Source organism: Petaurus breviceps, unplaced genomic scaffold (genome assembly GCF_028583685.1).
Source record: "Petaurus breviceps papuanus isolate PSGF00001 unplaced genomic scaffold, PetGlider_PUasm1.0 90769, whole genome shotgun sequence".
Classification (NCBI taxonomy): Eukaryota; Metazoa; Chordata; class Mammalia; order Diprotodontia; family Petauridae; genus Petaurus; species Petaurus breviceps.
Window position 1 is genome coordinate 11,693,789 of NW_027187341.1, and position 26,772 is coordinate 11,720,560.

General features: G+C 37.3%; 2 protein-coding genes and 1 non-coding gene across 5 annotated transcripts in view; all 3 read right to left on the reverse strand.

Moving 5' to 3' along the window:
* VWA8 (von Willebrand factor A domain containing 8) overlaps positions 1–26,772 on the reverse strand; it is a 442,846-nt gene that overhangs the window by 69,654 nt on the left and 346,420 nt on the right. The window lies entirely within an intron of this gene.
* Positions 506–6,735, reverse strand: LOC138146643 (large ribosomal subunit protein eL27-like). Its single transcript, XM_069068651.1, has one exon. The coding sequence runs from the start codon at positions 2,604–2,606 to the stop codon at positions 2,199–2,201; it is 408 nt and encodes a 135-aa protein (XP_068924752.1). The 5' UTR covers positions 2,607–6,735; the 3' UTR covers positions 506–2,198.
* LOC138146785 (U6 spliceosomal RNA) lies at positions 19,398–19,501 on the reverse strand. The gene has a single exon (XR_011164584.1). It is a non-coding gene; the product is annotated as a U6 spliceosomal RNA (small nuclear RNA).

The following is a 26,772-nucleotide window of genomic DNA, read 5'->3' on the forward strand; positions in this document are numbered from 1 at the left end:
CAAACATTGTCATCATCATGTGTGGGTATGTGTCAAAAGCACTTGTTCAAATACGCAAAAAACTGGAAGGATAAACAGCTCCTTGGCCTGGAAATGTGTCCCCTCTGCTGCCTTCACATGTTATGCTAGCACATTTAGCATTCCAAATAGTCAAGCAACAATTGTTAATTAAATACAGAGACAGCATGGTTAGATCCTTATACCTTCCATCCAGCTTGTTCCCTCAAAGGTTAACACTGAATGGTCCAGAAAATGAAAGGGAAATAATCCTACTTTTGTATTCATAGGTGTCCTGAAAGAAATGCTAGCTGCAGAAAGACAAGCTCATCCACTGTAGCTGCAACACACACGTGTTGCTTCTGAGAGGGCACCAATGGGTGATGGTACCACTGTTAAGGTTGTGTATATATACACCCTTGAGTTGTTATCTTTACTGAAGATGAGACCTTCATAAGCATCACACTTTTCTAGCCAGTTAAATTGAATGTTGCTTTAGCTGTTAAAATTCTTACTTTTTTTCATGACAAAACTAATCCCTGACCAGCTATGTTAATTATAGCTGCAAAAAAAGAGACAGGGAGATCATTATTAATACTATTAGATGCTATTCCCAGCAACACAATGATCTGAGATAATTTGTAAGGACTTATGATGAAAAATGCTATCCACTTCTAACTGATGGAGTCTGAATGGAGATTGAAGCACACTTTTTTATTTTATTTTATTTATCTTGGTTTGTTTAGGTTTTTTTTGTCTGTTTTCTTTTGCAACATGGCTAACATGGAAGTATGTTTTGCATGACTGCACATGTATAAACTATATCAAATTGCTTGCTTTCTGAAGTAGGGGAGAGGTAGAGGAGGGACGGAATTTGGAACTCAAAATTTTAAAAAAATGTAAAAAATTATTTTTACACATAATTGGAAATCAATAAAAGACAGACCATTAGAAGAAGGAAAGGATAATGGAGTCTGAGTGTGAACTGGGTCTAAATATTCTGGGAGAATTCACCATAACCATGTAAAGAGAAGTATCCAACCAGTAAAGTAGCATCACTACTGACATTGCTATTGATATCTGACATTCAAAATATGTCTTTGGTGCAATTACTACAAAAAGTATATATCAAACAGATATGGTTTGTTGGCTCTCAAAAGAACAAAGAATATTCTTTCCAGCTGGAATTCTAGTATGGTTGAAAGAGAATTTGTTCTGCAGTTAGAGGAGGTGGGTTCAGATCCTGTCTCTCACATTTACTGCCATCTATCTGTCCAGTCATGAAACATCCTTTGGCCTGAGCTTCCTCATCTTTTGAATGAGGGGGTTAGATTAGCCTACAAGGTCCATTTGGGGTTTAGAGCAATAATCCCATGAACTTTAAGGTAAGGAAAAAGCATTTAGTATTATTCTGATTTGGCTATAATAACAAAATTTTGGAAATGTGTCCTTTAATTGTATCAGGTAGTGCCCAGACATACTCTATATGTACATGAGCAACAAACTGTGGCCCTGGGCAATGTAAGCAGTGAGTACTGAGCTTGCAGTCTGTTAACACCCCAATGGTGAGTCAGCAGCAAGATGTGGAAGCCAAAAAAGGTAATGACAACTCGTTAACAGAAACAGTATCCAAAACAAGGGAAGTAACAGTGGTGTCACTGTCTGCCCTCATCTGATCACCTCTCAGTCCTGAATTTGTGGCTGGGAAAGTGACTCGGGATAATGAGGACTTAGTGGAGAGGGCCATGATTTGCCTGGAGACAAGAAGGCTTAGGTACAACGATGGCTGTTTTTGGACAGGCTTTCATGTGGACGAGGGATTCTGGTCCCCGAAGACAAAATGAGACCTATAAAGTGCAAGGTGCATGGACGCAGATTTCATCTCAATAAGAAAATTAACTCAACAGCTTTCCAGTGACTAGAGATGTCTAGCAATGGAAACTGATAGGATGGTGAGCTCCATGACGATGGTGGTTTCTGAGTGGAGGATTGATAAGAGCTTGTTTTGAGGATTCTTTTTAGAATGGACTCTGGGCTTTAGGGAGGGCTGGATGATCTAAACCAGGGGTGGCAAACCAGTGGCATTCTAGGGCCTTGGGTGTGGTCTTTTGACTGAGTCCAAGTTTTACAGAACAAATCCTTTTTTTTTTTTTTTCCATTTTTAGTAAACATTTTATTTACTGACCAACACAGTAGTCGTCCTAAAACTGTAGCTTCTGGAAGAACCACTTGTTTTTGCCTGTCTTGTACCTTTCCTCAAACTTGACCTTGGCCTCCCTCCTTGCCTTACGTTTCAGTGCAGGGTCACAGAACACATCCTTGTTGACAACTGTTTTGTCCAATGGGATATCCACAGAGTATCTGTTGGGCATGAGGTGTTTGTAGTTATAAACTTTCATGAAGGACTTGATTTTCGATCTTTTGGCAATCTTTTTGCCCATTGCTGCAGTCACTTTTCGAGGGTAGCAGTTGATACCTGCCACCAAGGGTCGGCTGTAGGGCCTGTCAGAGGTCCCTTCGCCAATATTCCTGATGATGACGGCTTTGCGCCTGGAGTACTGCCTGACCAGGACCAGCACCACCTTCCCGGGTTTCATGAACTTGCCCATTTCGACATGAAGCGAGTAGCTCCTACAGCTAAAAGCAGAGCAAATCCTTTTATTAAAGGGATCTGTTCTGTGAAGGGTGGAATCAGTCAAAGGGCTGCACTTGAGGAGCTAGAGGGCCACCGCAGTCTCCAGGCTGCAGGTTTCCCACTCCTGGTCTAAACTCAGAGGGTCTTCACAACTCTTCAATTCTATGGATCTATGAAGAAACTATGGTGACTAAGCACACATAGGTAGAAGTTACTAGTATATTCAAATAAAACTTATATCACAGTTAATCTAATAATTCATACATTGTTGTGCTGTATAAGAATTAGGCATAAATGGTGAACAATTCACATAAATTACACTAATTAGTATTACTTTTACTGTGCTAAATGTAGGTTTTAGATTTCCTTGTACTTTTTTTTAATTTAAAAAAAGTCAGTCAATAAACATGATTGAATATTCACTGTGTGCTGCCAGGCACTGTGCTAAGTGCAGGGGATACAAATCCAAAAAAGAAAGCTGGTTCTTGCCTTCAAGGAGCTTATCATCTAATGGAGACGGACAACACGTAAAAAGAAGCTGACAAGCAGGAGACAGAGAGAGAAGGCTCCTGGTGTAGGGGTGTAATGGAGAAATCTAAAAACAATCTATAAATTTATAAAATCCCCAAAGCACCTATAAATGTTAAGAGTCAATAAATTTCCTCCTTTGTCAATCAATGTTCCTCATCGACACTGTGGCTCTTATTCTTTCAGAAACAAAGGCCACATGTTAAGGAATCATGCCATCCAATTCCTGACAGAGGCATTATGGACTCCAGGTGCAGAATAAGGCATACCTTTTTGAACATGGCCACCATGGAAATTTGTTTTGGTTATGCATATTTACTACAATGTTTTAGGTTTTTTTTTGGGGGGGAGGAGGAAAATGGGAAAGAGCAAAAGAAAAAAAAAACAGGAAAAGGAAGAAGGGGACATCGAAACTTTCCCCACCTTTAATTCACAGAAGAAACATGCTACCCAACTCATGAAAGCAAGGTGATGGTCTCAGGATACAGGTTGAGACAGATTTTTTTTGAACCTGGCTAATGTGGGGATTTGTTTTGCTTGACTATGCATAATTTTAAAAAGGGTTTTGTTTGGAAAAGCTAAAAAGCAATAACTAAATGAAAAGAAAAAAGAAAACACAATGGGAACAAAACACAAAGCATTAAATAATGATAATGATGTGTTAGCAGGGGGTAGCACCACAAATATCCTCCCCAGGGATATTTTCCCTGCTCAGTTTTTCCCCTCGGTTATCTTGGATTGACAGATCTCCTCTGGTTATATGGTCAATAATTTAAAGAGGTACCTATAATTATGAATGAGGGTTAAATGAGTACACTTGAAGCATGTATAATGTAAATTAGGCCCTAGTGTTTTTCTGAGAGAAAAACCGAGCCACCTTGATAGCAAAAATACTTAGGTTTTAAAAATGATAAAACCAAGGAAAAGGGAATAAAATGAAAGCAGAAAGCAGATGTATTACATAAGGTTAAGAAAAGTTGGGTGGTCAATGTAAGTATCACTGGCTCCTGTTCAAGAGGAGGGAGAGCCTGGAGCTGCAGGCTACACGGAGAGCTTGAGAGCTCCCAAAGCAGAGAGAATGCTGAGCTCAGCAATAGGTACCTATGTAAGGGACTCACTGAGTTGGTTCCACTTATGGGAAGAGACATGTGGACAATTACATAATGCATGGAGTACCTGGCATAGATGGGAAACTGGCCCAATTGATTCTTGACTTGCCCAGAATTCTTAGAGACTGTTGGAATTGACTTTCTCTGGATGAAAATGTCCATTCTCCTGTCTTGAGCTGAGATTTTATCTTGCTTCACAGGTGAAGAGATACTTTTCTCTGGTGTATTTTTTTTTTTAATTTTCAAATTTCTGATTTCTTTTTGCTATTTGCTTGGATATATAGTTTACTCACTATTTGTTTTCTAGGATGATCTTTTTTTTAACCAGCATTTGTTAGGAAGGAGTTAATCTGACAAATAAAACACAAGGGCTACTCTCTCTTTTACAGTGACCATGGAGTTGGCTTTCCTTCTGAACCTAGACTTGTACCCTTTATACCAAACAGATATTTTAGTAGTGATAGATGTACAACCCTAGTCTAATAACCCTCCTGGAAACTGGAGAAAAGAGTACCCAGTCTTTTTGGTGCTACTGCTTGTCCCTTGCTTGCGGTTACAAGCCCCATCCTTGATTCTCCTCATCTTGGCAGAGGTGGTCCAGACCTCAGTTTGTATCCATCCAGGATACTACCTAGCTGTGTTAGACAATCCATGTGGACATACTGTATGAAAGTTCAGTTACTATCATAACAGCACCCGTAACTGCACAGCTACATGGAAGTAAACAGTGGTTCATTGACACCTCTCAGAGCATGCTCTCTTCAAATGAAGGACAACGTGAATCACCTAGGAACCCAGCATCACAATTTTTCCAGGTTTAGGTCTGAGTTGAAAGTTTCTAGTGGCAAAAGTGGACATGAATTTAAGGAATAACCACTGTCAGACACATGGACTTGCTGACTTCATCTCTTAACTTAAATTTAATATGCATTTATTAAATTCCTACTAAAGGCAAATAGCTCTAATATCCTTACCAAGAAAACTCCAAATGGGGTGTGACCTCGGGCAAGTCACTTAACCCCAACTGCCCTCCAAAAAACAACAAAAAAAGAAAACTCCAAATGGTGTCACAAAAAGTTGGATGCAAATGAAACAACAGAACAACACCAAAATGTGCCAGATAGAGGTACTAGGGATACAAAGACAACTATTCCTGGCCTCAAATAATTTATATAATGCTGGAAAATGACTTTATAGTTTTGTTTAAATTAAATTAAATGAGGATAATATTTCTTCCAAAACACATGCTTTCCCCTTTTTTTGGAGAAGACAACTTTCCATGAGTCATGGAGGAAAGGATTTGGAATCAGAAGACCTGGGTTTGAATCCTACCTCTTCTACTCACTGCCTTATGTGACTTTGGGCAAGTCTCTTAAACTCTCTGGGCCCCAGTTTTCTCCTCTATAAAATGAATAAATTGGATTAGATGACCTCTAAGTTATCTTCCAAGTTCTTGCACCTCCGCTCCTTAGTATTTTTTTCCCTGAACTCTGTATATAAGTGATTTGCTTTAAGAAATCCATTAGATGAAAGTCCAAAATTACGAGTTTGCAACATAAAATGATTTTTTTCACATTTATGAAAAAATTCTTTTAAAAAATCCAATTTAGTACATTTGTCTATTTTTAGATCACAAGACCTGGATAAGGTAGGGGTGATGGTAGGTGAGCACGCTGGCCAGATTATTTCGGGTGAGAGTCAGGAGTTGGATGGGAGAGACTTGAGGTTGCATCAATCAGAAAAGGAGATATAGCACAGGCCTTGAAATGATTATATAACTCATGGAGGAACTATGATGTGAGGTACACATTCTTTAGGGAGTAGCTGTTGCACAAGCGTCGTAGGTTTGTACCAATATCCTGCCTGTAAACTTCCCAGAGCCACTTGGATGAAAAATATCCCAAAATATCAATGGAGTGGGTTTGACTCTGAAGCTCCCTACGGGCCTACTTAGCTCCTTCTATTTCATCACTACCACTATTCTGCAACTTCAAAAGAGGCTTACTTTAAACTTATCAAGAAAATTTAAGGAAATAAAATGAGTTCCTTCTACTCCTCCCCTGGCCCATACCTCTATTCTTTTGAGATACAAAAGGCAGACAATTATCAAAAGTATTTCTCAATATGAGCAAGATGGAAATGTGTGACCTTTGAGCCATAATGGATCTATTCACTTTGTTTTTTTTTTAGCAGAGGCATATCTGTGGGGGATTAGGGAATCCTCACATGGAGCCAACTTCTGCTCTCCCAAATATTGCATGGATCATAAATAAAAAGAAACAGTAAAACAGGTAGCCAAACCTGAATGGCTCACATTCATCACTGGGGAGAGATAAAAACCTCCTGCTAGTGGACTTAAATAAATGAAGACATAATGAATTTCTGGGATATTTCTTTTGCTTGATAAATATGAGCACTTTAAACCTCATGGATGGCTAGACCAAAAGGAAAAAAAAATCAATGTGGCAGAAACAAGTAGTTACTTAAAGTATTGGTAAAGTAACAAAAAAGTATGGGAGTTTAGGTTTTTGTTGTCATTCAGTTATTTCAGTCATGTCCTATTCTTTGTGTTCCCATTTGGAGTTTTCTTGGCAAAGATACTGGAATGATTTGCCATTTCCCTCTCCAGCTCATTTTATAGGTGAGGAAACTGAGACAGATAGGTTTAAGTGACTTACCCAGGGTCATACAAGTTTGTAAGTGTCTGAGGCTTGATTTGAACTCAGGTATTCCTGACTCTAGGCCCAGTGTTCTATCTCCTATACCATCTACCTGCCCAGGAGTTTAGGTTAGAATAAAAAAAAACAATTGTGCAAATATAAGAAAATCTACATCTTTCTAAATTTATGGGAAGTTTGGGGGTAGCTTGCTCAATCAATAGGCAAAGTATCTGTTTTTCTTTTCTGGAGGGCAACTGGGGTTAAGTGGTCACACGGCTAGTTAAGTGTGTCAAGTGTCTAAGGAAGGATTTGAATTCAGGTCCTCCTGACTCCAGGGCCAGTGCTCTATTTACTGCACCACCTAGTTGCCCCCAAAGTATCTATTTTTCTAACTGAAACTGAGTCTTTTTATCCAAAAGCCAATTCCAGAGCATGGCCTTTATGCGTAATAAAATATGCTTTGCTATTCACAGTTTTGACAGACTTGTCTATATCTTATTGGTAACTGTAAAAAGCTCTTGAGAAACTACAATTCATTATCACTCAGAAAGTATCATAACAGTCTGTCATCCTTTTATTTATAAAATCCAATGCAATATATTCATATATATGTGCATATGAATGTACATATATGTATACTTACATATGTAAATATATTTCCAAATCCCCACATCCTATGCCATATTATAGTATGGCTGGGACTCTGGATTCTTAAATGCTATGTGTTCCAGTGGGTTCTAACAAGATATAAAGGCTTTTATTATGGTCCCAGTAACATAAAAAAAGTCAGGTATGAGAGGATCAGTCTAAACATATATAGAAAAGCTCATGTCATCACCAGCAGGTTATCCACTAGGTAACTAATTTTTTGGCTACTGCAACCTAGGAAATAAGATAAAAACACGAGAAGACCTTTATTCCTGAAGAACAGAAGTCCTTCTTCCATTTCTATGGTGATGGTGTTGAAAAAAAAGAATAGATTACCAAGAATTCTGATTTTTAGATCATCTACAAATATGAATTTGATTGCTGGTATTTTCAAATGTGAGATCCTGGTCCAATTCCAATCAAGATGATGCATTACTAGAGGAAATGAATCATGTCCATATTGACATTCTTATTACAAATGAAATCAGAAGACATGAAGAGCCTGGAAACATGTAAGGTTAAATGGAAGGATCCATGAAGATGATTGTGCCTAATGTTCAATATTTTTAGCAAAGAAATGCCAAGAACTTGGAAAAGTTCTTCAAATGAAGACAACATTCTCTCATGAACATTTCTGTGTGAACACTTGCATATACACACATCTACACCTGATTCTACTTCAGCAAGTTAAAAGTGAAAGCAGGCACAGGAGAGGATGGGAGAAGTATGCTGAGATTAAGAAATGAAAGAAATTGAAGGCTTGTAGATTCTATATATAAGGAATAATTTTTAAAGAAGTAAATTGGAAGGTTTAGGGAATTCTGGGAACATCACAAAAAATGACAATTGACTACCAGATTCAGAATTCTAATGACATGAATCTTACAAACCATAACAATCAGGGCATGGAATTTGCTGGCTTCTAACAATACCCTTTGTCTTCTGTTATGTTACTTCACTTTTTCCTACTGAGTGGCATCTTCTTTCCCCCTTTAGGCAATACCCAAGGGAACCAGACTAGAACAAAGGCGAAGACCTGGTACAGTGGCAAGGGGAGCTGTTGTGAGATACAGGTTGGCAAAGGATAAGGGACGTTTGTCAGGGAAGGATATTCACTGAAATGATTTCCTATTGGAAAAATAGCAGTGTGTAAAGAAAATAAATTTTTCAAGGGAATCCATGAATAAAAAGAAAACATACTGTACACCTCACAATGCATAATTAGTTTCTGAAGCAGTTAATAACAGGATTTCTCTTTGAAATATCTGTACCTTTTAATGGATCACTGCTCTGCTTAGGGAAAATAAATGAATGCCATCCTCTGAGAACTTGATCTGACTATGCTTTGTGGTAATGGCTTTGCCTTGGGAACACATTTGCTAAAAGGGCTGTTGGTTGGCAAGGCAGCAGCGTTGGGGTGGAACTGATGACTGGTTTCATGACTACTGCATTCTTCTTGCTTTATGAAAGTAATTTAAAAAGAAAATTTTCCATCAATTTATGGAGTTTCTGACCATATGAATAAGGTCTCCCCTAGCAACGATAGACTCTTAGATAGCTTGACATTCATGCTACTTTAATATATAGAGAGTGCTACACTGATATCATTAAAAATTTTATACATACAAAAGAAGCTATATTAGAGCATCTGGTATAAAATGGCAATATTGATGGTGTTTTGGACGTCCTCTCAGATTTCAAGGTACAACCCCTTAAAGCATATGTTTTCATTTAAAAAAATACATTAAATTATAAGTCATGCATCAGTGGGTAGACAGTATTCACCAGTAGTAGGGTCAGCATAAAAATGTGGACTGAGACATAATAAATGTGACTTAGTAAATCTTTCTATTCAGCAGGCTGTATACCATATGACAAATAAAGAACTTTGAAGAGCCAGAGGATAACATACAGTCAGGGAGATATATGAATTAAAAAGGGCATGTCATATGGCAAGAATGAGGGGGAGGAAAACAGTCAGATGTTCTGAGTGCTGCACTGGTGGTCCTTGTGACACTGGCCTGGAAGGATTCTTCTCAATACACTAGATGGTGCTCCATCCCTCTGTGGGGAACTTAGGGGAGGACAGGAACAAGTATGAATTGGTTGTGATTTGTATGACTGGAAGAAATATCTAAATTAACGAAATTATGTATAGCACCCCTTGGGGTTGCCAAGGAGATAAGTATGTAGGAGAAGAACATTTGCTGGTCAGGACAGAAGTTAGTGAGAGAGTATATCCCTGATCCATTTAGGGAGCTTCCCCAACCCAGTGACTCTTAGGGGTCCAGACACTAACAATCTAGTCCCCTCCCATCTTAAGGAAGGAGGAGGGAGGAAACTACACCAGAGCGGAATAGAAACAAGAAACAAGTTAGGCAAAGAGGCAATTACTGCTACTAGTAGCTAAAAAGAGTGAGAAGAATGCCCTAATGAATCATGGAAGGAAAGTGTCAGACATGAGGTCTTCAGGACCAGACTCCAGGAAATAGCTTCTGTGTTGCTAAAACAACTGCAATGACTGAGACCAGGGCCACTGAAATTTTATTTCCTTCTTCTCCGTTCCTCTTCCTCTCTCTTTCCAGCAAAATATACGCCTGTTCCCCAAATCTCTATTTCTTAAGAGTTTATCTTTCTGTTTATTTTGCCTTTTAAGTAAGAAAAACATAATAAACTTTTTTTTTCCTAGCCTATTTGTGCCATATGCAAATTTGGTAGAGAGTGCTAAGAGAAAGCAGGATCTGGGAGGATATAAAAAAATTTTTTTTAAACTGCTATTATATATTTTGCCAGAGCAAATTTTCTCTGGCTGGGGGCTTGAGCTGTATATAGAAAGAAAATTATGATTCTAACATATTTTTATAACTTCCCAGAGCAGAGAGAAAGAAGACTTAATGCAATGATTAAGCAGTCTGGCTAGGGCTAGTTTACACAGCAGAGGTGGACTACCACCACTTTCTATTGTTTGTAAGGCCTGGTTTTAAAGGAAAATGAGAAGAGAAGAGCCAAGAGAATGGCTGTGGAGGAATACAGAGCTCACACAAGGGTTGGGACAAATACAGCCATTATGACATTAACATTAGATACTGAGCACACAGTCTTAAATGCTTAAAAATATTTCTATTTTCCAGGAATATGCATTTGGTAACTGCAAACACTGGCCTAAATTACCAATATTATTGTTAAAAATACATCAAAGCTGAAACCTGATTTTCAGTATTAATTTTTCATTTAATTATGAAATGACTCATATAGTAATTAGGCATTTTTCTTACACTGAAGACTCAGAATCCTAATATGTGAAAAGGTGCTTGTCCTATCACCAGGAGACAAAGAATAATTCCATCTGTGATTACTTTTACCAGCATTCCACAGGAATGCATTATATTCAGCATTAATGCAGTTTAATTTTAATTTATTAATTAAATTTATTATTTAATTAATTTTAATACAGTTTAACTCTAATTATGTGCTGAAAAAGTCTTACAAATAAACTTACTATGTTAATTAGTATGTCCATTTAATTTCTATCATTTCTAAGAATGAAAATGAACAGCATCTATAGTATTCCTTTTAAAGTATATATATTTCCCTATATTGTATATTACCTTGTTCATTACTACCAGAGCAAATTAGTTTCTTTTGTAATATTATTAAAATAGAACACTCCAAAATGTAAAGATAAAAATTTAAATATGGTGACATACATATATTAGTGGACTAATTCATATTTTCTTTTGAGCTTTTCTATTCCGGCTTTCTTTTCTGTTTATAGACAATTATAATGGAAAAACAGGATTGTATGCGAATGAACTTAAAACACACAATATGGCTGTATAATGATTATTTCTAATCCCCACATAAGCATTTAAGTTAGGTCTATAAACCACAATATTGGTACTAAGCTACACTTTCATAAAGGGATAACAATTCTTTTCAGTCAAAACATTATTTTAATAACCAACATGTTTCATTAGTCTAAACTTGGCAGTGCCCATGTAATTAATGAGGAAGTCTCAGCTGACTGTGGTAGAGTCTAAATATGCCAGATCACATACCTAATATTTACTAACATTCCTGCTTATGATCTTATTGACCTTAGGTCCTTCAACTGTGGGGCTGAACTAGTTTACAGAATATACTCTCATGTCACTAATGTACTCGAGGGTCTGAAGTTTCTAGAAAGTGGAAATACTTGAGCAGCAGCAAGGAAAATGCCACAATAATGTATTCTCCAATTCAATGACATTGTGTTCTATAGGCCTTTTATCTTTATGGGTGACATTTTGAAGAAATATTGTCATAATCAAAGGATAATTAAAAACCCCATAATATTTAAGCATAAAACATTCTACTTAAGAGAAAATAAATTAACTTTCACTCTGGAGCTGCAAAGTGTAAAGTTGTATGCACGAATACCTTCCTTTGCTTTCTACATTGGGAGGAAAGATAAGTCCTTCTACTTTTGTTTAAGCCCTTAGAGGGCTTCATATTTGGCACTTTGCCACACAAGTCTCTACACAATGACATCTGAGACTTTACTTCAGGCTACCACACCTGGAGAAAACCTAAAAGAGACTTGAGGTATGCACAAGCCCATTTTATAAAATTATATCAGTCAACCAAAAAGCATTTGTTAAACAAATATGTGCTAGACATGTGCTAGACAACTCTTGGGTAAGAATCCACTTCTACCAATGTAGTTCAGCACCTTCTGTCTCTGCAATTTCTAGTCTTAAGACAGTTTCAGAGGCAGGTCTTGAACCCAGGTCTCTCAGGCTTCAGAATCAGTTCTTTGTCTACTATGCTATGCTGCTATACAGGACATATATCTTTACAACAGTAGGGCAGCCTTATTTTGAGACATTCTTTCTCAAATAGCAGCAGCAACAAAACAGAGACTATGACAAAAGATCCAAATGTATGCAAATAACCCTGGTTTATTTCAATTCTGGGGTCATTGCTTGAAACATTTTGAAGGGTTTTTCTTTTGGACTTAATTTCAAAATAAGGAAATCAGGACCTCTTTCTGATTACACATGACCTGTTACCTCCTAAGGAGAATAAACCCAGAACTCAGCATTAATCGAGTCCTGAGTTCCACAAAACAGGCACAAAATTAAATATTATCAACCCCCTTAAACATCTCCATAGGAGGTTCTTAGTCTTTTTGTGTCATGAACTCTTTCACAGACTGGTGAAGCCTACAGACCCCTTGCTAGGATAACATTTTGAAATGTGATGAAGAACTTTTCCCATCATAGTCCTTACCGAAACTCCTTGGGGATGGATCCCAAGTGAAGAAACCTTGTTCTACATGAGTAGTAGCAAGAAACTACCCAACAAAATGTTAGGTATCCATTACTGGATGTTTTTGTATGGAGCCTGAGATTTTTATTTATGTAGGAAATTCCCATTATACAAACTCTGCCCACTGATTAGGGCCAGTAACCCATGTGCAACTCAGAGTTTCAGAGAGCTGCCTAGTAGCACTGAGAGGTTAAAGGACTTACGTGGGGTGGGGAAAGAGGGAGTAATAGAACCAGGATATGTCAGGATATGAACCCAGGTCCTGCTGACTACTATATGAGGTGGCTAATATAGTGCTTCACAGACATTGGGTCTAATAGAAGTTCATCAACATTTAACAACAGATTTTATTTATGTCTGTCTATATGTTTGATTTTTTTTGCTGTTGCATGTGTGTGTTCTTATTTTTGTTTTTTATTTTCTGCTCAGGAACAAATATTCCTGTCCAAAGAATTCTGAAGCAGAAGATAACATTTTTCAAGAAGTTCAGATTTTAAAAATATTCTTATGAATCTCTGCCAACATTTAGACCTTTTGGGCAGGGACAGACACTGAGACTGCTACACTAATTTCTGAAACAGGCTTTCCCTTTTACATCGCTTTGGGAGGTGAGTATTCTTCCTCTTGAAGAGTAAACAAAGGAATAAAAACAAGGTGACTCAAAGGATGAGGAAATATGCTTTTCTAGAGAACAAAAGATCCCTTCACAGTGTGTGTCAAAGACTCAACTACAAACTTTCCTGAATGTAAAAACATTGTTCTGACCTAGTGCTACAATGAATAATTTGTAAGATAACATTTCCTTCAAATATAGATTTGCAAAAAAATTCCATTTTTTTTTGCAGATTTAAACAATAACTACAGTAGTAAAAGAAATGATGATCACAAGAAGAGATTAGTTAATTGCTAAAGAAAACCCACATGTCACGTAAAAGTGGCAGTCTTTCTAACATGAGTGATCATATGGGATCAAAGTAGAGGATAGAACAAGTGGAAGGTGGGATAGGAGAGAGGGAAATATAGTCAGTCTTTTAGAATATATCTACTATGTTATTGTTTTGCATTAGCCACACATGTACAACCTATACTGAACTGCTTATCTTCCCAGTAAGGGTGGGAGACAAGGGAGGAAGGGAATGAATCTGGAATTCAAAGTACTATTATTAATACTATTTTACATGTAATTGGGAAATAAGATATACAGGCACTGGGGCATAGAGATCCACTGGAAAAGTCGAAAGGGGTATGGGAGAAAATATGGGAGAGAGCAGACTGGAGGAGAGGATATCTTGTGGGACTGCTATTTTGGGGTGGTGGGTAGGGGAAAAACAGGGAGAAAATTTGTAACTCAAAATCTGGAGGAAATGAATGATGTAAACCAGAAGTTAAAGCATTTGAAAAAAAACATGAGTGATCATATAATGTAAAGAAACTCCAGGTGGAGGGAAAAGATGTGAAGGTGAAGTTTTTAAGTGGAGGTAAAGGTACAAAATCTCTAATCCAATTTTAGAGTGCTCACTACAACAGCCTTGACAGTGGGTAAATTCACTTTTATCTAATCATTTCTAGTAATGGGAAGGTTACTGTTTTTATAGAGAAGTGTAGAAAGAGTACAGGATTTGGGGATCAATCAATAATTTATTAAGCATCTACAATATATCAGGTACTGTGTAAGCTGCTAGGGATATGAAGTAAAAATTAAATAGATTCTTAAATTAAATAAATTATTGCTCTGAAGAAGCTTATATTTTATCATGGGAAATGTACTAATATAAGCATATACAATATGCACAAAATGAATACAAATTACGTATTTTTTTTGGAGGGGGAGTTAGGCATTAGGAGCCAGGTGGAGGAGAAACCAGGCAAAGTTTCATGTAGAAGATAGTGCCTGAGCTGAGTTTTTAAGAAAACAGGGGATTCTGAGAGGCACAGGGGAAAAGAGAATGCAATCCAGACATGGGCAACAACCCGTGCTATGTCACAGAGATGAGAGACAGAGTTCCAGTAAGAAGGTCAGTTTGGTTGGATCATAGAGTGCATCAAGAGGAGTAATGTATAATAAGGTTTTCTAGAAAGGCAAGTCAAATCCAGGGTTTGAAGAATGAAGATGAATTAAAATCTGACTCTTACAATCAATCAAGCATTGATTAAGTATCTACTTTGTGCCAGCCAATGTGTTGGGTGATGGGAACACAAAGACAAAAATGAACCAATCTCTCCTTTGTAGGAGTTTACATTCTATCAGAAGAGACAACATATAAGTATTTAGGTGTCTACAGAATAAATATAAGGTAGTTTATATGGGGAAGGCACAAGCAGTTGGGTGGATCAGCTGAGCTGTGTGTAGAAGACCACACTTGAGCAGAGTCTTGAGGGAAGTAAGGGATTCTAGGAGGCAGAGGTAAGGAGGGAGAGCATTCTAAGCATAAGAGATGGTCAATGCAAAGGTATAGAGATGATAGATGGAATATTTTATGTAGGGAACAGCAAAAAGGGATAGTCTAGACAGATTATAGAATATAGGAAGAAGAATATGATGGTGCCACATAAAATGACTATTGATTAATTGGTACAGTGAAGTGGGGGGTCAGGTAGTGAAGGGCTTTAAAGACCAAAAAGAACATATATTTTACCCTAGTAGCAGTAGAGAAGCACTGGAGTTTACTGAGTAGAAGAGTGACAAGGTCAGATCTATGCTTGAAGAAAATGATTTTGGAAACTGGGGATATTAGAGAAGGCATAGCCGAAGCTGGAGAGGATGGCTGGGGATGCCAGGTATCCATAAGTGCAAGTAGAGGGAAGGAATAAGAGGAAGAGGCCCAGAATGAAGATGAGTTTATTCATTATACAATGGGAATTCCAGAGGGCACAGAGGAAGGGGTGGCTTAAGTCAGACCAAGTTGAAGATGACTGAACAGTAAGGCCAGGGGGTTTGAAAGGCATCAATATATAATCTGAAGTCCCTGAGTATGTGAGCAGTAGTGGTTGGGGAGAAGATGCAGATTGTGATTCAATTAAGAAACTTCTCAAAAAAGGATGAGGAATGACCTCTGGGGCTGACAAATGACTGCAACTAGGATCTAGTTAGAATGATAAAGATGAAAGGAATGAATCACAGAGGATTAGAGGTTGTTGAGTAATAATAGCAGTAGGCAAAATGCTCAATAGGCTGAAAATGACATAGAGGAACAAGAGGAATGCCTCTTTCTCTTCCCAACAAGGGGGAAAGAGAAGAGATACATGTCATAATATAGAGGGTGGCCAGGGATGTAGTGTTCTGGGAGGAGAGAGCAAGAAGATGAAAGGAGTATAATAAGAAAAGGCCAAGATATAGGGAAATATACTAACAATTGAAAAGGAAATTCCAGAAGGTATCATTGACCTGACTGTCCTCCTTTGGACACATTCTGGCTTATCAATATCCCAAAATGTGGTTTCTAGAAGAGAATTAATATTCCAGATTTATTGACCAAGGGCAACAAGAGAATAAGCACTCTCAGTCTGGACACCATGCTTTTATTAGTTAATAAAGCCTAAGAATACAGTATGAATTTTTCTTTTTTTTTCCTTCTTCTCTGTTGGTTCATCTTGAATTCCTAGTCTACTGGAACCCCTACATTCTTTTCACATAAGCATTTGCACCATTATGTTTCCTTCATCCTGTACTAAACAGGGTCAAGTGCCTTTAAAAACATTAACAAAAGTTCACATTGAGTCATCTCTCTTTGTTTCATCCTTGGTCCATATCTTCCACTACCCACCTCTTCCTCTCTCCTCTGAGGAAACTCCTCATTCATCCAATAAGCTTTCTTTTCCTTCCACCTCTGGTACAAAGTAAAACTTGGTTTTCTCCTAAAGAATCCATATGCAAACTCTCAGTCTCTCACATCTGACTCCATTTGACAGGGACAGCAGGGAAGAATGACACATTCTGTCATTCACAGACTTTCACTCTGCTATATGTAGTCATAATCCCTCCTATTTTGAAATTTACACCATCTTGAATCTGACCAGATTCTTGCTTTGTCATCTTCTCATTTTTAGGGAATTTACTTACTTTCCTCAATAACAGTAGAATTTTGCTTAGTTTTCTCTATCACCATTCCTACCATAATCCTTAGTGACTTCAATATTCAAATTGATGGTATTTGAAACACTATGGCTTAGAATTCATCATGCAAAATGTTTGTGCCTAATATCAAGTTTGAAAAATCTCTTGTAATAGTCTTCCTGTCTAAATTCTGTCTCTGTCTCCTCTGTCTCACTCCTTCTTTACCTCTCCACCCTAGCCATGACTTCCTATCACTGCATCCCTTCCTGTTCTTCAAATTCAAGTCAATTAAAAATATACTACTATATAAAAGAATAAAAATGGAAAGGTGAAAAACCAAGTAGTCATTATTTTCAAGGGCTTTCTATCTAAAGGAGAAATATGATACAAGGTAGAATGTGATGGGGGCAAAGAGAGTTCCAGATAAAGCGCTCAGAGAAAATTTCAGGAAGGAGATATTATGTTCTATCCAGGGGGATTAAGGAAAGTTTTATGGAAGAGATGACTCCTTGGTTTGGCTTGAGGGAAAATAAATATCTCAAGATTTGGGAGGTAAGTGTGTCCCAGATATAGGGGAAGTCTGAACTAAGGAGTGTGACAGTAGATAAGTGGAAATAAAAGGAGCAATTTTAAAGATGCCACCAGGGTACACCAGAACTTTAAAGAGAACCTCTGACAAATCATTCAATGAGTATTTATTAAGCACTTTATTCTGTGTCAGGCACTACGCTAAACTCTGAGAATATAAAGAAAGACAAAAACAGAGTCCTTGATTTCGGGGGACTCGCATTTGAATGGGAGCAATGACATACAAACATCTATGTACTTATGATATATTTATATAGCATGAATGGAAGGTAATCTCAGAAAGAAGTCACTGCGAGGGGAAAGGGGAGCTGAAAGAGGAGAAAGGAAGATGGGCAAGGCCTCATGAAAGTGACATTCTGAAAGAAGCCAGGGCAACCAGGAGCTGGGAGGTGAGGAGGGAGAGCATTATAGGCACGGGGGATAGTCAATGCAGAGGTAAGGAATTGGGAGATGTGCTGTATATGAGGAAGAATATATTCTCTATGACCTGTGTTATCAGGTCATAGAGAATATAGAGGAGAGTAAAGTATAAGAAAACTTCTTTGCTGTTTGGAGTTTTCTTGGCAAAGTTACTGGAATGGTTTGCTATTTCCTTCTCCAGATCATTTTTACATATGAGGAATTGAGGCAAACAGGGTGAAGTGACTTGCCCAGGGTCACACAGCTAGTCTTCCTGACTCCAGGTCCTGTGTTCTATCCACTTCACCACCTAGTTACCTATAAGAATACTAGATAGAGATAGTAATGGGACAGGTTATAAAATACTTTAAATGCTAAACACAGGAGGCTGTATTTGATTCTGCAGGTAATAGGTAGCCACTGGAATATATCACTAAAATATATGTAGGGTGACATAGTCAGACATGTGCTTTAGGAAAATCATTTAGGTAGCTGAGTAGAAGGCTATTGTAATAGCCTGGGGATTAAAGTGATTAGAGCCTTCCCATGGGAAGGGAGCTGTGTGACTGATGAGAAGGGGCTGTAAAGAAGAGATGCTGTGAAGATATAACTAACAAGACTTGGCAGCAGATTGTATATGTGGAGTGAGTGGGGGAGAGGAGATAAGGACACTAGGTTGTGAGGCTGCAAGACTGGGAGGATGCTGGCACCCTTCATAGAAATAAGGAAGAGGGCAGGATCTGGGTGGAAATGTATAATTAGTCCTGTTTTAAATACATTGATTTTGAGATGTCTGTGGTACATCAGAGATGTCCAAGAGGCTGCTGGTGATGGGAGACTGGAGCTCAGGAGAGAGGCTGGCACTGGATTCACAGATTTGAGAATCGCCATCATACAGAAGATAGTTCAACCCATGATGAGATCACCAAATGAGATAGTATAGAGGGAAAAGAGAAAGACAGACCCTTGGGGGACACCCACGGTTAGCAGCTATGACCTGGATAAAAATCCAACAAAAAAGACTCAGGAATGGTTAGACAGGCAGGAGGAAAATCAGGACAGGGAAGCATCAGAAAGAGGAGATAGAAGCCTGGAGATGTCCAAAAAAGAGGTCAAGTATACAGAGAGGTCAAGGTGTATTATGAATTTTAAGCTGAGAAAATTATGAGCTCAGTTTTAGACATGTTGATGTTCAGGTGCTAGTCAATCATTCGAGTGGAGATGCTAAGCAGGCAAATGGAGATTACAGTTCATAAACAGGTTGGTTTGGATGGCCTCCCTTCATTACCTATTACTATCCATTCTTTATTTTTTTAATTGATAAATTTTACCTTTTATCAACACATGCAGTTCAAATATATGAATGAGTCAAAAGAAAGGCAGTACAAGCAAAATTATAAGAAGATAAAAAATGAAAGAAAATAAACACACTTAAAAAGAATCAATGATAGAAGAAAACAAAACCTGGGGAAAAGACATAAAACATTGTGTGAATTTGTATCCTTGTGCAGGAGCCATGCTGATTTTCTCCCCAATGTGCCAATTTTAGTATATGTGCTGCTAAAGTGAATACAAGGCTTACCCTGATTCTTTAAAACTCAACTCAAATGTTACCTCCTACAAGAAGCCTTCCTTCATTCTCCTGAGTCAGTAACAAACTTGCTCCCTTGGACTTCACATAATACTTTGTTTTGGAACTTTCTAATGTATTTATCGTCTAGTATTATATATTACCATGAAGTACTGGCGTCACACCCCTACTCTGAGGTCCATGAGGGCTAATAATCTTTTTATTATGTGTTGCATGTAGAATGTTTAAATGAATGAAAAAGCATGTATTAAGTGTTTACTATATGTCAAGCACTATGCTAAGCACTGCTAAGTACAAAAGTGAGAGCACGCATTCTGTTTTGGGGACACAGGGCACAAAAGAGGGTTTAGCTGAGCTGAGCCTTCTTAGGAGTTGGCAAAAGAGTAGGAGGTAATGCCCGGGGTATTCAAGGTGTAGTGTCACTTGGTTCTATATGAAGGAACTTAATGTTTTTGAATGACTTTAAATGCAGAACTTAACATTTATTCCTATTATGTTTTAGTTTGATAGTTTAGCCCATTAAATTCATCTGTCAAGATATTCTGGGAATGTGATTCTGCCATGATCTTCCCATAAGCTTTATGTTATCTACAAATTTAATAATTTAATTTCTTATGCTCCTCCTAGTCAGTAATAAAAATACTGAAGAAGATAGGGCCAATAGTACTACAGTTCTCATACAGATGCATTAGTCATGACTATTATCTAACCAGTTCCAAATCTACCTGTCCTGTAATTCAGCCCACATTTCATCTGCTGAATTTTAAACTAGTCTCTCAAATACAACGAAAAGATAATGTTCATCTCTCATTCATTCTTTGTAATAATCCCCACCTTAGCAGTACTGTGCACAGAGTGTACTAAGTCGGGTGCTGGGTGATATAAGGATCAATAGAATTTGTCCTAGCCTCATGGAATTTACAGTTCAGTAGTTTATAGTTTAATTTTTTTTAATTTAACATTTTTTATTTATTAGATTAAATATTTTCCAATTATATAAAAATAAGTTTAACATTCTTTTAAAAAAATTTTGAGTTCTATATTCTCTCCCTCCCTCTTGCCCTTCCTGTAGTCCTTGAAAAAGTAATGTTATATCAATTATACATGTAAAGTCATGCAGTACATATTTCCATATTTGCCATGTTGCAAAAGAAACCAGGCCCACAAAACTACAAAAATAAAGTAAAAAAATGCTTCAAAAGACACTCAGAGTTTATCAGCTCTCTCTTTGGAGGTGGCTACCATCTTCCATCATGGGTTCTTTGGAATTGTCTTGTATCAGTCTTGATCATAAAAGTTAGGTCTTTTACGATTGATCATGCTTAAACTACTGCTATTGCTGTGTACAATGTTCTCTTGGTTTTGCATCAGTTCACTTTGCATCAGCTCATATGAGACTTTACCAGTTTTTTTTAGAAACCATCCTGCTCATCATTTTTATAGCACAATAATATTCAATCACAATCATCTTCTACAGCTTGTTTAGCCATTCCCCAATTGAGGGGCATAGCCTCACTTTCTAATACTTTATTTATTTGTTTTTTTTTTTTTGGAGGGCAATCGGGGTTAAGTGACTTGCCCAAGGTGAAACGGCTAATTTTTGTGTTAAGTATCTGAGGCCAGATTTGAACTCAGGTCCTCCTGACTCCAAGGTCAGTGCTCTATTCACTGCGCCACTCAGCCACCCCACTTTCTAATACTTTAGCACCACAAAGGAGCTATTGTAAAGATTATTGTAAGTAAGTCCTTATCCCTTTGATCTCTTGGAGATACAGAACTAGTAGTGTTATTACCGGGTTTAAGGGTATACTATATTTTAATTCTAATCAGGGAGAAGATCACGGTTATTACACTTTGGCCTACATTTTCTGTAAAATCATATTTGCCTTCAGAGAAGGCATTTCCATTTCTTCAGGATTCCTAGAAGGCACTAAATTATTTGCTGAGTAAAAAAGTGGATTTTGGGTGAAAAGATGGAAACTCATTGAAGTAAACCATCATTTACCAGGATTGATGAGGAAAATGAAAGAAAGATGCGTGGGTATCTTAGGAAGAGAAGGAGATTAAGGAGTCAGAAGGCAGAAATTCCAAACTCAGATCTGCTACTTAGGATGACAGCCCTAGAGCCAGAAGAAACTTGAGAAGCCCTCCAGTCCACTCCTCTCAGTTTACAAACGTGGAAACTGAGTCACATGAAGATTAAAGTGATTAGCCCAAGGCCATATGGGAACATAGACAAATCATTTAACCTCCCTGGGACTCAGTACTTTGTAAAATAAACAAATTGGAACAAGATATGGTCTCTCTCAGGTCTAAATCTGTGATCCTATAATTCCAGATAGAATTTTATTAAGTAGAGAAGTTCCATGACAAAGAAAGGAGATATATTTATACTCTGAAAGCAAAATGAACAGATGTTAACCAGGCAAGGGTGGGAGGCGAAATGTCAATAAGCTTTAAGAGATGGAATAGGCACAAAAAAAGGTAAGAGACTTGGATATGAAGTTCAACTGTGTCATGAAAGCTTTACACTGATAGAAAACACATGAACTGCTAAAAATACCACCCTTCCTTTGGGAACAATCATTGAGGTAGGTTGAGACAGATGATTATGTGGTCAGTACGTGTGATATTGTAATATATTTCCACTTTTGACATTTTTTATTTTGTGAATTATTTTTTAAAGCAGAGTTGTGTTATTTACATTCTGAGTACTCCTAATTTTTCCAATATATTTATTAATTTATTTTTGTTTTATTTTATAATGGCAAAATATTTACCATGTTATTTTTGCTACTTTTAGGGCCACTCCTCCCTGCTGCTCCCCTCCCAGGGGAAAATACCTCCAATTTTATGATATAAGATATAATACATTTTAAAAGATATATTTTATGATATAGGATGCATTTTATAGAAGTTACATTTATAGCACTTTCACATAATCAGAGAACTTTTAAGTTGGATAGAACTTCATTGTACCACATCTGTTCATTTAATTGAGAGTTACCTTGTTCTTTTAAATTGAACTGTTAAGGGCTAAGGTAGAAATGAAACAAGAGGCAGGAGAAGAAAAGACTACAATTGTATTGCCATTGCTGTTGCAGAAACCTAAGTATTTCTGCCAGAGCTTTTAGCCCTTGACTCTAACTCTTGCTCCCTAAAAGATATGGAGTAGAGGAAAATAAAGACCTTTCTACATGGCAGGAAGGGTACTCATGTTCAAACAACTTCTCTCTCATGCCATCTTGATAAACAGAAGTGCTGGGGGTGAAGAGAAACAATCTCTATTTACCCTCCTTTCTATCTAGTATATATTAAATGAAGAGCTAGCTAGTGTAATGGACAGAGTACAGAACCTGGAGTAAGGAAGACTCATCTTCCTGAGTTGAAATCTGACCTCAGACACTAGCTGTGTGACCTTGGGCAGGTCACTTAAACCTGTGTGTCTCAGTTTCTTCATCCATAAAATGAACTGGAGAAGGGAATGACAAACCACTCCAGTACCTTTGCCAAGAAAACTACAAATGGGATCATGAAAAGTAGGACACGGTTGAAAAACAACTGAACAAAAAATAAAATTAAAAGAAAAAAACCAAAATCATGGTAAAAATGATGTATATAGAAAGAATAAGGAGAAACATGACTAGCATTTGGCCCTTTTCTAATTCAGATCCCACAATATCACTCAGTTTACTACAACAAAAATACAGAAGATCAGGTCTATCCAGATTCTTTTAGGTAATACCAATGGAACATTCAATCTTTCTTTTTGTCCTTTTAAGACTCTTGTGAACACTTCAAATTCATTAAATTAATTATTTTGTCTTCATACTGCTCCCACTGAGCTTTCATACTACCCAGATATCTTGTTTCCAATGTGAAATTCACTATAACAAAATATCAGTTGAGGTAAAATTGATTTCAAACTGATAATTAAAAAAATATTGACAAGAACATCTAATCCTGGCTCTAATGTCTATTGTGAACCAATGCCTTACATATTTCCCTTACAGTTGATGAAGTGTCAGGATTTTTCCTAATTACATATACAGAATTTTAATTTTGGATAGCAGAAGATATCTCTATTATAAATATTATAATAAGTCCCATTATATCTACATTAGGTACTTATCTCATAGGATTATTTTAAACTCTTTTGGTCTCATTTTGCATAAAAATTATGTTGGTTTTTGAAAAGGGCAGGCTTATAACTGAATAGTGAAACATAAATAATACTACAGGTTAATAAAACTGAGGTATAAGATTCAAGTGCAACATGATAAGAATAGTGACCTAAAAAAATATTTTAAGACCATAAAAATGTAGTTTCAACCCATGAACACTTTGGACAATGCCATTAATATGGGTAACTGGATTATCCAACTAAGGAATCTGAAAAGAAAAACCCACGTATACACATGAAATATGGCTCCTTTCTAGTTTTTGAAGTTAAATCCACTTTCAGAACAGACTGCTCATGTTTCTCTACTCATTCTCTGAAGATTTTCTATTTGCATTTCTTTAAGTACCTCAGGTTTTATATTCTGTTTCTCTTAGAAAATGTCAAATTAACAAAGGGATAATGTTGGATTAAGTGTTCCTTAGAATAATTACAAGAGTTCTAAACTTTCAAAAATGGGAATTACAATGGAAAAACTATTACATCATCATCATGCCTTAGAAATTAAATGGTGAACTGCTTTATCACCATTTCTACTAGCTTTTTCTCATAATAATTTAGGAGATAAAACAGGACTCTACCCACAAAAGAGATGCAGAATATTCATGTTAGGGGTCACTACGCAGAGCTTCTATGAGTGAAAATGATACTATCTCACTAGTCAACATCAAGATGTCCAACTGCTCTCTTGAAGTAACCAGAAAATTCCAATTTACAGAGCAAGAAACAGATATAGAAAGGTTATAAAGTCATTCAATGAACTAGTAAGATCAGAATGAGGTGACAACGCACAATCTTTTTCTAGCCCCTTCCACCACGTGCATTCCTTTGAGATTATTAGACACGTATTCTTATAACTGTATATTAGCACCTACTATGTGCCCAACTGTGTTAGGCATGGCAGGTACAGAAACAAAGAGACAGTTCTTGTCCTACATAGACTTATATTCTATTGGGGGAAACAATATGTACACATATAAGTAAATATAAAGTATATGCAGAACAAACACAAAAAATGGTGGCAGTGGGATAATCACTTGCAATCAGGAAAGGACAGGAAAGAACCAATGAATTTTAGGACAATAGAGTTAGAAGAGACCTAGAGATCATTTAGTTCAGTTAATCAATCTAGACAGAGAAATATATACTTTCTTCTTGAAAATCCTGAGGATGGAGACTCCAAAACACCACTACAGAGCTCATTAGTGCTTTTTATCAACCTGATGTTAAATTTGGTCTTAACATCATAAATTAAAGGGTTAGAAGGGCACTTGGAGATCATTTAGTTCATTTTCCTCATTCCTATGACCCCCAAATACAATGGTTTCTTTTTATTATTTCAAAAACATCTCTTTAATTTAAGTCTACTTTCCTTTGAATGGAGGTGTTGCTGTATGGTGATACAGTGGGTAGAATGCCACATCTGGAGTTGGGAAGACACGAGTTCAAACCTGGCCTCAGACACTTACTAGCTGTGTGACCCTGAGCAAGTCACTTAACCCTGTTTGCCTCAGTTTCCTCACCTGTAAAATGAGCTGGAGAAAGAAATGGCAAACCACTATAGGATATTTGCCAAGAAAACCCCAAATGGGATCATGAAGAACGGAGCACAACAACTGAAATGACCGAAAAACAAAAATTCTTTGCGAGGATATAGAAAATTAAGTGTTTCAGAACTTTCTAAAAGAACTTCACATTAGTGTAGAAAGGGACCTTGACTCACAATCTGAAGGTTAACTTGCCTAGCCTTGTTGACTGTAATTTACAGATGTGTTGAAGAGATATTTATCTAGGCAAAGTGTTCATATTCTAAGCTCACTGACACCCTCCTGTGGTGATGCAATGAATAATGTTGGTCAAAGTTGAAAATTCAGAGTTCCAGTTATGTTTGGTTTTATATTTCTTTTTCCGGGGGTGGGGAGGAGGTGGGAGGAAGAGAAAACAAATGCTTGTTAACTGAATTTTTTTTTAAAGAAAGGATATTAGGATCCCACGGCTTAAAATTGTATAAGGGAAGTCAGTTTAAGCAAGGTAGAAGCTCTTATAGAATGAAATTCTAAGATACAAATAGAAGCGATTCTCATTAGGAGAGAATTGGAAAAGACCAATGTGGATGCAGAAGAAACTCATGTGGCTGACTTAAATTAAAAAAAAAAGATATTACAGAAATGAAAGCAAGAGCAGATAACAGAGGATTAACACAAAAGCATTATGTGGTCTTTAAAGAAGATTGGGTCAGGAGTGATCAAATTCAGAATGAGCTTAGGCTGGTGATAAATACTAAGGAAAGGAAAAGGGCCTTATAAAAGGGCTAAATCTGGAAGCAGAGGATGGCAAAAGGGACAGGATGGTTGTTTATGGAAAGAAGAGAGAGCTAATTAGTCTTATTTTTTTTCCCCAATTTCTTCTGTCAAGGAGAATGATCTTTGGATTTGACAGAACAGAATAAAAATAACTCAGAGAATTGAAATCTAAGATAACGAGTTAGTAAGACTGCACTTTATTATCATTGATAAGAAGACTTCTTCTAGGGGCGGCTAGGTGGTGCAGTGAATAGAGGACTGGGCCTGGAGTCAGGAGGACCTGAGTTCAAATTCGACCTCAGACACGTAACACAAAACTAGCCATGTGACAATGTGGCAAGTCACTGAACCCCAATTGCCCTCCAAAAAATAAAAAAAAGAAGACTTTTTCCAATCACTCAAAACAGTCCTCAGTTGCTCCTTCATCCCTATTCTCATCTGCCCAGTCCCTATCCTTCTGTGTCTTCCCTTTTCACTGTATGTTCTCACACACCTTCCCTGCTGCTCAGCCCCAGGATATACTGGGCAAAAGAGAAGAGCTGGCCCACTCCTTGGTCCTCAGTGTTGCTTCCAGAGCCTTGCTCTGGGTATTATTCAGTAACCTTTCCTTTTTTTGTACCTCACTCTATGTACTCATATTGTGACTAATATTGTCATCTATGGGCCACCAGGCCTTTCTCCTTGATTTCTTATGGAATGCAGCCCCTGGTTCACAGTTTTCTTCTCTACCTTAACCCCTGCCCTTTTACTTGGGGAATACAATATACACA

What these genes read in the sequence shown, in the direction of transcription:
- LOC138146643 (XM_069068651.1), bottom strand. Translation starts at nt 2,606, where the DNA reads ATGGGCAAGTTCATGAAACCCGGGAAGGTGGTGCTGGTCCTGGTCAGG.